General features: G+C 36.8%; 1 protein-coding gene across 6 annotated transcripts in view; it reads left to right on the top strand.

Annotated features, from left to right (window-relative positions):
- The window catches only part of AP1S2 (adaptor related protein complex 1 subunit sigma 2), a 37,779-nt gene extending 22,681 nt beyond the window's left edge, over positions 1-15,098 (top strand). For 2 of the 6 annotated variants that reach the window (XR_010923268.1, XM_067566106.1), the window contains one exon: positions 10,471-11,951. Coding sequence is in view for 2 of the 6 variants with exons in the window: in XM_067566106.1 (XP_067422207.1) it covers positions 10,471-10,506 (36 nt within the window). In the remaining 4 variants the exon portion in view is untranslated. Of the gene's footprint in view, positions 1-2,589; positions 2,687-3,208; positions 3,253-10,470; positions 11,952-14,311 lie in introns of those variants that run through there. The other 4 variants (XR_010923266.1, XR_010923267.1, XR_010923265.1 and 1 more) reach the window with 4 other exon arrangements.
- Positions 15,099-15,145: the final 47 nt, after the last annotated feature.

The raw sequence follows: 15,145 nt of genomic DNA on the forward strand, positions 1-15,145 counted from the left end.
AACTTTTTCTTGTGCCTATGAAGCAGTGGGAACCGGGATAGACGAAAAGCCACTATGCAAATTTCTCTAAATAGAAAATATTTTTTTTTGAGTTTTAGAAAAGTAACATGTAAAATTGAAAAGGAACAGTAGCATTTGGACATCCATGAGGACATGAAGTGATTTCTTCTTTTCTTTCTCCCCCAGTATGTAATTATTCTCTTTTTAGACCACAATTGCAGTATCATGGTGTTTGTCCTGACAAACTCATTATTTTTTCTAGAAGTGTTACGACACAGAACAGTTCTAAATTTCCATAGATAAGTAGGCCGAGATGCTATAAAAATCCATCCTTCTCTCCTCCATTCAAGGAAACATGAGTGCACAGAAATTTCACTTAATGTGTGCTGCTGCAGTTTTCAGGCAGTTCCCTAGATCTTTTAAAATCTCATTTCACCAATTTTGCTTCATCTCCTCCTCCCCCTCCCCCAAATCGTTCAGCTGTGTAACAATCCATTCCCATTCTTTTTTCAATTTTGTTCATATGGAATTGGATAGGAAACTTCAAAATTAAAATGTCTTTTTGAGAAGGACGTTATTAAAAGGAGCTGTGTCCTCAAAAGCTTCATATAATTAAAAATAAAAACAGGAAATAAATTCTTCAGGTCACATATGCCATCTGGAAAATTTCTTCCTCACTAGTGCTACATTTAGTTTTCTAAAGCAGCTACCTGTGTTGAATCAAAGTACCACAATAAATCCCAATGATACTGCTTCCTATTTAGAGGCTCTCAAACTCATTAGTACTAATAACTGAGAGTCCCTACCATCTCATAGCAGTTCAGCAGCCCTTGAGGTGGGATGTCTAGTGTATATCATCTACATTACAAAACTATCATCAGAAATTATCAACAATCTCTATAGACATGCCAAGGAATCAGTATATCTGCAGTCTTAACTACCAGTTTATCCCTAGAGATGCTCTGTTCCAGAACAGAATTGAGGCATGTTGTGTCAAGGCAATGTGAAGAAGCTTGCATTACCATTGCATGTATGGTACTTTTTTGAGGATTTTAGCAACTGGGGCTATCAGTTAGTATGCACAGTAAGTTCCCTGAACAATTGGAGAGCACTTTCTGTTTTACAGTAAAACTACTACTACATCTTGTTTCCCAAATCCTATGCTGCCTGTTTAATGACACTTTTTTTATAACCTGAATTTCAATATATTTTATACTTTCCTTGAATCCACACAATGTTGAAGAGAGCAATGCTTAATGTTTCACATGTACAAAGGTTTTCCAGTTGCATGGAACAACCTGCCATGTAGTATTCCCACCCTTTCTTTGTTCACATCACTTCTAAAGATGTGTTCCATGAGGCTTCAAAACACTAGTAACAAATACTATTAAGTTAACACGCCATCTGACCTCCTGTTGCATCCTGTTCTGTGTGTCTTATACTGTAAATTCCTTGTGTAGGGACTGTCTTTCACAGTACAAAGCACATTGTTGGTGCCTTTTTAGCAATAGCTTTTATGTCTTGCTATCTCTATGCAAAAGAAGAAATTTTGACCAAGGAAATATAAATTCCAGTTCTGGATTTTAAGGTTCATTAAAATTAATTATTAAAATTAATTATGGAGTTTTTTAGATGTTCTAGAGAATCTATATTATTGAATGTAGAACGAAAACGTTTTTTAAAAATCAGTAATCTAAATAAATTTGATAATCCATTGATGTTTGTACTTAATTCATCTACTTTTTTTTAACATTTTGCATCTGAGTGCTTCCTGAAAATGATTGCTACGAATTATTACCATACAGAACTCAGTTGTTGATGATGGTAACCATAGGAGAAGTGATGTAAAAATGTGGTTGAGTAAATTTTGTATTAAAGTAGTTGCTCTAAACTGCAACAGAGAGTATGGTAGCTAATAAGTGAACCTATGATGCAATTTTTACTTTATACAGGATGAAACACCAATTTTGCTCTAATTACAAAGCAGTATTAATGGTGTAAAAAAAACAAAAAAAAAAAACCTCAATTTTCTGTGTGAAATATAACCAAAATGATTAAATGTATAGAACATATTGCTATAGCTACATACCTGATATTTTGTAAATCTTACAGTTAAAAGTAGTGAACAATTGATGTTACAGTTCTTGTAAGAAAAAGCTCAGTTAGGTTCCTGGGTGGTGGTTAATTATAAATGTGGGTTTCTAAACAACTTTCAATAAGCTACTTTTTTAAAGGTTTAAAATTCCCCTATCCTTAAACTTCATGCTTCTGTTTAAAAATTATCAAAATCAAACCATAGTGAGCTTCTTCTTAAAATGCAATTTATTGGAATCCTAAAACAGATGTTCTTTATCTTTGCTAGTTGCATTTTTCCTGGCAGTGGACTTTAGTTAATGTTCTAATGAAATTATTTGTTTCCTTGAAAAGTGCTAGCTGGTGAAATACACTAGTGTTATAAGTTACTGACTTTATTTTTTATGTGAAGTTCAGAATATTTTTCCTAGTTGTATCTTTACAAACCCATCTATGAATAATTTGTTAAAATAGTGACTATGAAATTTTCACTGCTGCTTGATTTTCTGTTTGTAGAGCCAGAATGAAGACTGGGGAGGTTTGTCTGAGGATATCTTATGATTAAGAGCAGTCTAAGGCTTTAGCCCTTTTGACCCTGCCCCCCTCTAAATTGGTAACTACCAAATTTACCATTTTGGTAGCATGGATTATAAATGGGTGCTATGCAGAGACTGTTGCACGTGTAATGAAGTCCTTGCCTGATGAGTAAATGGTATACACAGAAATTATGGGTGATGGGCTTAACCTTCTGCAACATTTGCATGATGGTATTTGGAGAGTGCTTTGGGTTTTCTGCTTTATTTTCCTTTTTATACTAACAGCATCAGTTTGCAGTGTGTGGTTTTTTTTTTTTAATGAGCTTTGTTTTGGTGTTGGTAATTAAGAGGGTTAATGGAGTTTAGAGAAGTGGTATACCAAAACTAATTACTAAACAGATGTTTGGCTTTGTTTACTTATAAAAAGCCCACTTAAACCTATTTACTGGAAAATGCGCTGTTACGTCTGCTCGGCAAATGACATGGGCCCCTCTATAGAATGGGTTCTGCTGCAATTGACTATAGATCTAATACTGGACGCTGCATGACAGAACAAACTTATTTGCATATATAGTGCATTGCAACATATTTTTGTGCAGGCCCCTAAGAGAGGAATACATTGTGGCAGTGCTACAAAGAAAAGGTAAGACACTTTTAAAAAAACAAAACAAACAAAAAAACAAAAACAAAACAAAACAAAAAAAGGAAAAACCCAACCCACACATCCAAAAAATTAGTAACTTTGAAAATCTAATTAATCAAGGTCTTATTGTGTAAATCAGTTACACATATTAGATATCATGACATAAATGTAGTTAAATCAATCATTTTATTTTGTACAAATGCAACAGTTAACATGCTTACGTTGCCGTACCGCCGCGTCTCCACTGTGCTGCGCAGCCTTACTCCTTTTGGAGGGGTGGATTAATGGCGTCCACCGGAGAGCATTCTGGGATCGATTGAGAAGGTCTCCACAGCCTGCTCAATCGATTCTATGCATCGATCCCTGCAGCCCTAGCGGTGTAGGCATACCCTAAGACTTACTTAATTAGACCAGTTGGATGTAAATATACACATTGCAAGTAATAAAAGGAAATTTAATCTTTAAGAAAGTACATTTTGCAAAGAATGAGTTTAGATGCTCAGTTTGCCTTTTATGATCAGATTCATTATACTTTTGGTTTATGTATATGGTACATAATTACTTTATTACTTTTTTTTTTTAAGATGTCCTTTTTTTTTTTGGCCTTTTGAATACAGTTTTGCTTGCTGTTCATGTGGTGACATCTGTGATGGCATCCAAGAGTGCTGGTAAAGTTTTGGCCTCAATGGCCTGGCTTGCACTACAATATTTGACCCAACCTGAACACAATTGCCAGCAGTTATAGTTTACATGATGCTGAACGCAATTTAATGGTCAGGAAAGACGAGGACAAAACAACGTTCAGGTTCATGTCAGCTAACTACATTGTTACTAGTTTGTTCAGGTCTACACTGACCACTAAATCACATTCAAAATCATGTCAGTTAACACAGTTCTTTGCATTTGTGTTTATACAGTAAAAATCCTGTGGATCTCATAATTCAATTATTACTTATCTAGATTTAACATTATGACTTTTATTGGGAATTCGTTTGGAGGATGGGAGTCTTTCTTTTTTGGAAGTGTGTGGGAGTTCAGTGTTGTAAAGTGTGTGGGAAGAGGGAAGAGGACTTGTTAAATTCTCTAGGATGAAGACTTAGGGCACATAAAACAAAAATTTGGATGAATTCAATAAAATAATTGATAGGCTATCTTAAGGGAAATAGAGAACAAACATGCATTACAATGCATTCGTTTGCCTGGAATATTTTGAAATTTAGCAATGTGGCCATTGGGAGGAGCTCCATGTGAAAGCCATAGCACTTTTTTCATGCAGTTAAGTAATTGCTATATGGGATGAAGCCTTTATTAGAATTATTGGTACTTATTATATCTTGTTAAAACAACCTCCAATGTGGTTTTTATATAATCATACAAGTCATAGGAAGGTAGTTACTTAAAACAAGATAGAAGATACATACTAAATTTATATTTGAATGGCATTCATCTAGGACACAGATACTCAAACTGGAGATTGTGCAATCACCCTGTCTTTCCCATATTATGTTGCGAAATAGGAAATAGATCTTGGCTAGAACCTGGGCAGAGGGGATGGATGGTGATTCCTAGAGAAAGTTTGGGGCTACAATGTGGAAGATGCAGTGTACTATTGACTTAGAAATTTTGCACCTTCTAAAATATGGATGTGTGATGAGTCACTTGTTTGTTTGAAGCAGAACTATGAGAAATGAGTCTTGTAATATATTCATTGGACACAACCGACAACCTTTGTATATTGCTAGAAGAACTTGGTTTACCAAGCATGAGTGTCAGGTTTCTATTCCTTTTTGTACTTTGTTGTACTTTCCCATCTCTTTACTATAACAGAAGTCCTATATAAGGATGTGACCCTTATGGCTTGGTCACTGTTAATTCTGTGATTATGAAACTTTGGTGCTCCCTGATTTGCTGTGTTTTTCTTAAGTGGAGACTTACAAAAATGTTCTGTTTCAATTTATATTGAGCAGTTAGATTACAAGCTTTTTAGGAACTTGTTTAATTTGTTGTCCTGTTCAGTTTGGGTACCCCATGGAATATTTCTAGGATGTGATACATATTTTTACATGTAGTAACTGGGTAACCTGCGTGTCAGTAAGTGGAATGTAATCTGTGTTCTTGAGGGGTATGTGAGCATTTTCTGTAGCACAGATGCAGAGTTTCTCCTTTAATTGTTTTTACTCTTAGTGTGTTACATATGTCCCAAACAGGGCCCCATTGTTGTAGGTCTGTGCAACCACATGTTAAGAGACAGTCTCTGCCATGAAGAACTTAGTCAAATTTAAGACAAGGCTACAGTTGTAATGAGTAGTCGGAAGACAAGTTGTATGCACTAGATGATTTTGAGTTTAAATATAAACAGTAAATATGCACACAACTTTTGTTAGATGCATACAACTCCCATTAAATGCAGTAAAAGTTGTACTTGCATAGGTGAGGGTAGAATTTGCAAATGTTAGAGTAATGGTTATGACTTAGTTATGGACAGTTTCCACGCTGAGTGCGATTTTTACCCTTAGTTCATTTCTTAGTATATCTCATACATTTGATGATGAGGAATACAAATTTTGAAATACTTCAGTGTGATATAGTGGATGTTTACTCCATTAACTATGAAGCTTTTGTAATCCTTTGGAATGTACCTTTTATCAACTAGTAGGTGTGGAGGGGTTATCACCTTTGTTCCAACCAAATCATCAGGGAAGAGAAAGGGTGGTGGGGGAAGAAAGATACCCACAGAAGTCTGACAAAATGAATCAATCTTCAGCTGGTACTTTTGCTTCCCCAGTTTATAATGGAGGAGGAGAAGGATCACTACTGTTAAGTCTTCACTTGGCTGGTGAAGTGAGGAGGAGGGAGATGACAGTTCTGCTTCACTGTGGGCCTGTGTAAAATGTTTATATCCTTGCAAAATAATGATTGAACTGTCCCTAGTGCTCCAATTTCACAGATTCTAGTTGAGTACTGTTTGATTTGTGAAACTGTTATGTTGGAGGCATGAATCATGGAGATGAATTTTCTGCATAAAGTAAGAGGGGAAAAAAAAATAAAAACCTGACTTGCTAATAGTATAGTTCAGAATTCTATTTGTGGCTCTGACACACTCATTAGTTAGTGGTTGTACGGTTTGTAAACATATAGCACTCTATTTAAATCCAAAGTTTTATGGAAGGAGGTGGATTAGTATACTTGGGCATTCTGAGCCCTTGTCTACACTAGAAAAATAAGTCGACCTAACATAGGTCAGCTTACAGTTGATGTCGATGCTACCCTCCTTGGGTTGGTGGAGTGCGTCCTCACCAGGAGCACTTCCACTGATTGAAGAGGGGCAGTGTGGGGAGCTGAGCGCCCCGTCTACTGGGAGCCCCACAAGTTCCTTGGCTCCCAGTGGGCTGCCACCCCCCTTGCTCCCTGTTCCCCACCGAAAACCAATCCCAGGCTTCTTCCCTCCCTGTTCCCCACTGGGAACTGGGGGAAGCTGTCCAAGGCTTCCCCACTCCCTGTTCCAAGGGGGAAGCTGCCTGGGACTCCTTGCCCCTGGGGAGTGGGGTCCAGCTTCCTCGGCTTCTCGCATTCCCTACCCAGAACCTGCAGCCTTGAAATTACAAGGAAGGGACCTCAGGAGGTCATCTAGTCCAACTTCCTGCTCAAAGCAAGACCTATCCCAACTAAATCATCCCAGCCAGGACTTTGTCAAACATGGCCTCAGAGACCTCTAAGGATGGAGAGTCCACCACCTCCCTAAGTAACCCATTCCAGTGCTTCACCACCCTCCTAGTGAAAAAGTTTTTCCTAATATCCAACCTAGATCTCACCCGCTGCAACTTGAGACCATTGTTCCTTGTTCTGTCATCTGCCACCAACTGAGAACAACCTAGCTCCATCCTCCCTGGACCCACCTTCAAGTAGTTGATGGCTGCCTATCAAGTCCCCCCTTGCTCTTCTGTTCTGCAGACTAAACGCACCTAGTTCCCTTGGCCTCTCCTCATAAGTCATGTGCTCCAGCCCCCTAATAGTTTTCGTTTCCCTCCACTGGACACTCTCCAATTTGTCTACATGAGCTTTTGTTGAGTTCAGTAAATCTTCCTTCTCCCTGGACAGAAAGAATTGTCAAGTGGCTGTGAGATGAGGGGTAGCTGAGACAGGTGGATCAGTGGCAGTTGCTGGAAGAGGGAAGGGAAACCGACCCTTTCCATCTCTACCCAGGAGGAGAATATAACATTCATACATTATTCATGGCTATTTACATATCTTTCCCAAGTCTAAATTGGTGACAGCTAATTTAAATACACTTATTAAAGAGACACAGTAAAGTTAAAATTCATATACTACTGTTAAAAAAGCAGTTTTAGACTATTTAAACAGGCGGTCCATTATCTTGCAGTGCTTCCCCAGTCCACTAACTGGCACTACTCGGGCAGCGCAAGGGAAGCTGAAACTTTCTGTATGCCAATTGCCCTTTGCATAAGGTTAATCTGAACCCCCAAGCCTCCTTCCACAAAACCCACAGCATCAGGGCACAGAACAGCTCCCCTCAGAGAATATGCCTCAAGATCTCTAATTGCTTGTCTACACTTAAAATGCTACCATGGCACAGCTGCTGCAGCTGCTTCACTATAGTGCTTAGTATAGACAGTACCTTATGCCGATGGAAGAACTCCTCCCTGTTGTCATAGGTAATCCACCTCTCCAAGTGGCAGTAGCTAAATCAACAGAATAATTTTTCTATTGACCTACATGAGGACTTAAGTTGGCTTAACAACACTGCTTAATGATGTGGATTTTTCACATGGCTGACAGACACAGGTAAACCAGCCTGATTTTCTAGTGTAGACCAGGCCTAAAACTTTCTCTTCACTATTTGCTAGTTTATATCTGTTTGCGGTTGGGCAATGAAATAGTTTCTAAACTTTAAGACCTACCATGCCATACCTTTTTTACTAGTGCAGTTATAATGGATTCTTAACCAGATACTAAGTTTAAACCAACCCAGATATCACCTGTTTGTTGCTCTTCTATCAGTGGTATATGTACCATAGTTTAAGAAGTGCTGGATTAGTCAAATCCACCTGTTTATAATCAATTTCTAACTAATTGCTGTGCTGCAGTATTTGCAACCCAAACATTTAGGTTGCAAACGTTGCAGAGTTATGTTACTTCCAGAAAGATGGTTTCCATTGAAATTGGAAATTATATAGTTATTCCAGTTCCAGAAACTAAGGAACCACCTGATCAGCGGGAAGGCTCTATATAGTTATTTTTATTGATTTTTGTGATTTGTTAAAACATTTGGGTTTCAAAATTTTGACATTAAACTGAGCTGGAGATATTTAAAGATAACTATATGACTGGTGGTACAGAGGAGATGAGCAAGTGCAGAAGTTTTTCTTGTAAGTATTTCCTTCCCTTTTTAAGAATTTTGCTTGTATTGAGAGATTTTTTCTTGGAGACTCCTGGAATGGAAAGTGAAGTAATGTTTTTAATTTGCGTACAGAAAAGGATGGTAACTGATTGGGAGATTTCAAAAAATAGCTGAAGGACTGAAAAGCAAATGTCCTGTCAACTTTCAGTCGGACTTCTGCTTCTAAATCCCTTAGGCACTTTTTAAACCCGACTCTAGGAGCCGGGAGCCTTGGAGCAGCGGGGAGTGGGAAGCTGAGAACCTTGGGGGAGCGGGCAGTCAGAAGCCTCAGGCAGTACCTGGACTCCCAGCCGAAGAGTTGGGAGCCATGGGAAACCAGGAGCCGGGGGGCAGCCCAGCAGGGAACCAGGAGCCTTGGGGCAGCTCCTGGGCTCCCGGCAGGGAGCTGAACATGGAGGTGAGACCCAGGCTCTTAGCCCCTCTCCTTCCCCACTGCCCCTCTTAAGTCAGTGGAAGTGCTCCTGGTGAGAACACGCATCACTGACAGAAGAAGGGCAGTGTGGACGTAAAGTAGGTTGACTTACGTTTTTAGTGTAGAAATGCCCAATGCATTGCATACAGTGAAAATGTGTTGTGAATGGTATGGGTTTTAACTGATATACTTCAACTGAAACTGTTTTTCTAACATGCATATTCATAATGCAGTCCAAGAGCAAACTTTAATATTAATAATCAAAAGCATTTTTGGTGAAATAGTAAGATTTAATGTGTGAAAAGTTTTTTGACCAGGACATTGGTGAGTCACTAAACAGGGGAGTGCCTTCTTTGAGGGGAGGGAATCTCAATAGTCCCTCTTCATGAGACTGATAAACATATTTTTAAACCACAGAAAAATGAATTCTTGCTGCTGAACCCCCGTGGAAGTACAAATGGAATTCTGTACTCCCTTTAACAATTTGAACTCTCCTATAGATCATAACTGTAAGAAAAAACATACCAAGCCATCATTTTGGTAAAGTTAGTTGAAATACAGTTCCTTTTTTGGGATATGCTGATTCAAATATTTTTACCTTCAGAGGCAGGGTTCACACTACAGAATCTTATCAGAAAATTCTTATCTGCACTATTACCATTTCAAATGCATCCATATTAGCATGTGGAGCCATAATGTGGACAAGTCTTTGGTGATTGGAACCAGTGCAGATAAACTGTTGGTAACCCCCAGCCATAATCTGGTTTAAGGTAGTTTATGTGGATCCTTTCCAGATGTAATGCACAGTTAGGTCTGATAAGTATATAAAGGTCTCAAACCCAAACATTTCAGCAGCATATTGTTACATGAACATTGTATTCACCACTTTTGTTGTAATAGTTTGAAAGGCAACCATCAACCTGTGAATAAAATCTGTAGTGTTTCTATAAAGAAGAGGAAAAAAGGAGCATCTTTTCTCAAACAAAAAACCCACCCAGAATAATAATCTCCAGTGCTGTGTTTACATGAAGCTTTTTTGGAATTCTCACTGGTGTAGGGTTGCTACTGATAGCAGTGGTAAAAGAGCTAATTCAGATAGATGTTGAACATGTTGTAACCTGTGTCTTCTGGATATGCTCCTCTTAGATCTAGATGATATATTGCTAAAAATGCCTGTGCCCTTCTTAGTGCTCTCAGTATTGCTATCACCAGTAGAGGGTCATTAATGGTAGCTCAATGGTAAAATGTTTCCCCAAAAGGGCTAGTAGAGACAAGGATAGTGTGTAGTTCTATATTAGAGTTAGTACTGTAAGCCTTTTGGCAAGAACATTTATGTATCTGTCCACCTGTATACTATGTGTAAGAATATAAACATTTCTTTTTGTAGCCACGTCATGAATACTTTAATGTCCCAGTGTACTAAATGACTTCATTCATCATGCATGCAGAATTTCACAGAGGAGATATACCTGACTTATTCATGGCAGAACATTATCCTCAGCTTGGTGAAATCAATCATCTTGAACACAATAAAATAAACCATTACCATTGCTGTTGTACTTTCCTCCTCCTGTGTATTCTCATGTCTCATCTTGATATAACTTGTTCTTGTCAGCATATGATTTCTTGCTATGTGAAAAGTTTCAAGTCTTATGTTTAACATTTAACTGGAAGTTATTCAGCTTGAATAAGTACATACTGTAACATTACTTGACCTTTTAAATATTTCAGCTTTGATGTTACTTTAAAATACATATACTACAATTTTATAAGTCAGAAACTTACAGAGAGACTTGTGATCCCATGTGATAGTGTATATAGAATATATACATACATATGTATAAGCTTGCTTTATGTAAAGGTGTAAAACTGTTTATACACCTCTACTGAAAATGCAAAAGTAAAATCCATTTTCCTCTACATTCACTTTTAATTTCTTTTAAAAGTGTTTGTTGGGGCAATGGTAATTTACTATTTAAGGCATGTAGAGATGGATGGGAGAAATTGTCAGATCGTTGGCACTTAGGATAGATGGTGTTTTTGTAATATCTCAAAATCTAGGAGTTCTAACATTATTCTGATTTGTGTTTAAAGGTTGAATACGCTTGAGCAGTTGCCCTCCTTTTTTAGTAGTAAAAAATGTTACTCAAGTCCATTCCTTTGCAGCCTAATACTTTACAGAACTGTAACTTTTTACTATTCAGTTATTAACAGCATATTTCAAGCATATTAAAATCTTAGTGTCCATTAATCAGTATTTTTAGCTTTAAATAAAAGATGTATTGAATCGCAAAAGGAAGACTGCTACTTTAAAGATTTCTATTAAAACAAACTATCCAGAGTGTATGCAAAGCAAGATGAAGACATATACTTCACCTTATACCGACCAGTAAAAGTGAATGTTGTCACATTATGTAGAGCTGGCAAAGATTACATAAATTTAAACAGGAAGGAACTGGTTCATTAAATCAACCACAGTTTAAAATTGCAAAAGTATTTCATATGTGGTAATGCGCTACATTTCAAATGTCAATCTTACTTTAAAAAAATTGGGGGACATGAGGGGAGAATTTTGGGATTTAATTTGCAGTGTTCTGGGATATGTTATAGAAAACTAGATCATAGGATGGTTTTCCATTTCCAAGTTTGCTCCTCTTTTTTGTAAGTCATTAACAGTTTGTGTGAACATGTGCGGTTGGTTAATGCTGCTTTAATCTGCATTCTCTCATGCCTGTTGGCTTAAAATGCTGTGTGTTGCGCTGTACTGAGATGCTGTTTTTCTTTTTATCTGTATACAGCTGCTTGCTTTTAATTGACTACATAATGAATTAGCTTTCCTGGCATGTCTGAAATAAAGTATTGCATGCACTTCTGTCTCATGTGAATGGCTTTTTTTCCTCATCTCTTGGTTCTGGTATTTCAAATGTGCACTAGTTATCTCAGGTAATTCTAAATTGCAGATGCCATGTAAAATGCATTCCATAACAGTTAGATAAAAAGTGTACAAATTGTTTTCTAAATCTGAAAAACACAACTTGAACTTTAAATATAGCATAGATCTTGTCCATGTTATGTTTTTTTTTTTTAAATGGTCTTAAAATTGATTCCTAATGTTCGAAACAAAATATGTTTAAAAATTGTTATGCGTCTTAAATTGGAATGATGAAGGCTGTTGGTAAGAATAACAGGGTAAAATTATTTGTTCTAAGAGTACTGCTGTTGTATGATAAGCATATTTCCTGAGATGTACTGGTGAGGTCTAGCTCTAGATTTTTAAAAATACAGTATCCAATCAATGCCATTGAATTTTGAGTCATGAATGAAGCAGAGTGCTTAACTACACAGGATCAGTTGGTTGGCAGAAACTTTATTCTGACTACAGTACAAACCTTTACAATTAAAGATTATTTGGACTTTGAATATACAGGGGCAGAGAAGTTCCTTAGTGTACCAAAACTGAAGTGGCAACATTAACCAATAGTTACCATGAAGTTTATTGTGAAAGATGTATTTTCTGGTAATTTTCACACCAGCATCCATATCAGTACAGGTCTGGGAATATTTAAATATTGGTTCAGTGGGAAAACATGTCTGTAGGTGTCAGATGGCTGGAAGTGACATTTTTATGTCCTTGGCTTTATTAGAAAGGGAGTATTTTTAATTTTATTGAAAAGTGGGTGGATTGAGAAAATCCACAGGATTTTGTCTAAACAGATTGTAATAGTGTTGAGTGATTTTAGTCTCCTTTTCATACTTAATTTCCAGAATGATTAATGGAATTGTACATACATTGAGGGTAGAATGGACCTCTTGGATAGAGTGACCAGATGCCCTGATTTTATAGGGATAGTCCTGATAGTAATTATTTTTCTTATAGGCACCCTACTTCCGCCCCCTCTTCTCCCTCGCTCCCCCATCCTGTCCCGATTTTTCACACTTGCTAGCTGGTCACTGTACTCTTGGGTCAAATGTTGGGCTCAAGATACTCAACAGTGGCCTTTCAAAGTTCTAAAATACATCAGTTTCAAGTGAAATGGAACTGTCTTAATACTTAACTTTGTGTCTTTAATACTAAATAAGTGTGTATATACACGTTTAGTCTGAAGATTATAAACTTGATCACTCCACATATTACACATATAGAGGCTAAATTACTTCTTTCTGAGATGCTGGTGTTACAATACTAAACCCCTTGAATCACATAGGTACAAGACTAGTAAACTGACAGTTTTACAGAATATTTAGGTGCATTTTAAAAGTAAGATTTCTGAGGATTTGATGCTTAATTATAATCCTTCTTTTTCTTGCTTTGTGACATGCCTTGTCTTAGGATGCTAAAGTAAGTTGTTTTTTCATTCTCTGGGTGCTTTAAAATTATGTTGTTTTTGGTTCCATAAAGACACAATATCTCTTTTCATTGACTGTAGTGTTGCTAGTAACATTAGACAGCCCAGTTTTTTAATTGGCTAGATCTTCCAACTGCTTAGAAATAACTCTTCAAACTCCTGAAATGTAAGTTGATTTATACAAGTATATTATAAACACTTATTTGCTTTATCTGGTACGGGCCAAAGGTCTTCAGTGAATGTTTAGTGCAGTATCTTTAGAGAAGAACTAGTTCCAGAAGTTTGTATCTGGCCTAGAATATGACAGTCCCAAATCTTGAGCTTCCCTTCACTTCAAGACTGGCCATTTCATCCTTTTCAGTTAGTTTTTATCCACTATACAATGGTGTCTCTAGCTGGGAGGGCTATTTTGAGAAATAATATTGTTGATTTTTGCCTGACTAGGACCTGTTGCTTCAAAAACTTAGGAATTTTAAAGGATATTGTATATGTAAAGTCCATCAGCCATTTCATTTTTACTTGAGGGATTTTTGGAGCTCTCCATAAAATATCTCAAAATGAAATAACTTTGAATCCATTACATGATTTTTTTATATTCATGTCTGTTTTATTAAATTGTGACTTGTTCCACTGGGGAAGGTTTGTTGGTTTATTTTCTTTAGTGTTAAGGGGTCATAAAGCCTACAAACCATCCCTATAAACCACGACAACTTCTTAACAATCCTTTTAGAAATGCAGCTAATGTCAGACATATAAACTTACTTTTATTTTTCCTTACGATATTTTTGATTTAAGCTCTTTCCATATGAACTTTTCACATATGAGCTTGTTTGCTAGGAGCACAGGATCTGTTTACCACTGTCTCAAATTTTCCCTCCACAGGAAGCAGAGACCCCACGTAGTGTACTTGAAGAAATTGGACTCACATAAACCTTCTCCTCTGATGTCTCCTGGTGTTTCACATACTGTAAATGTTCACTGCCATCATCTTAATGTTTAGCTAATGGTGTAAGATGCTGTTTGTCAGTATTACTGTTTTGCTAAGCTGCTTCATTCAGGCCTACAAGAAAATACCGCATTTAAAGTTTTAGAAAAGGGAGCAAAATTTAAAACCTTCAAAAAGGATAAAAGAAAGGGATTTCAATTTACAAAGAGTAACTCTAGACCTCCCTCTTTGGTGCATTTGAGAAAAATCATAGGTGATGCGTTCAGTAATTATACTCCATTTTATAAGCAACTCTGACTTCAGGAAACAAATCAATTTCAGTATATTATAGCATGTTTAACAGAAAGGACATGTGACAACTTTAAATGTGAAATGTAACAATGTGGAACTTGGTTTTATGCAACCAAGGACTTATTTGTTCACCTACATTTTATGTCAACATTTGTGAAAAATCTGCTTTTTTTTCAGTTAATACAGAAAGATTGGGAATTAACTGTTTACTACAGAATTTTTTTCATTATACCAAAGAACCCTTTTACGTACGATCTATCAAACCGGTTAAGGTGGCTTCATTTTTAGCAACAGAGCTGCAATCATTTGATAGAAATGGAAGTGTACAATACAAAGATTATACACAACTACATATAAGTTAACATACTATAAAGGGAATGGAGGTTGTATGAAATAATTTCTATATTGGAATCATCCTGTTTTTAACATCAATATTATTGCTTAACCACTGTAGACTTATACCTAGGGTATGTGCTTTG

This window comes from Emydura macquarii, unplaced genomic scaffold (assembly GCF_026122565.2).
Source record: "Emydura macquarii macquarii isolate MOO-44397 ecotype Brisbane River unplaced genomic scaffold, CSIRO-AGI_Emac_v2 contig_2734, whole genome shotgun sequence".
Taxonomy (NCBI): domain Eukaryota; kingdom Metazoa; phylum Chordata; order Testudines; family Chelidae; genus Emydura; species Emydura macquarii.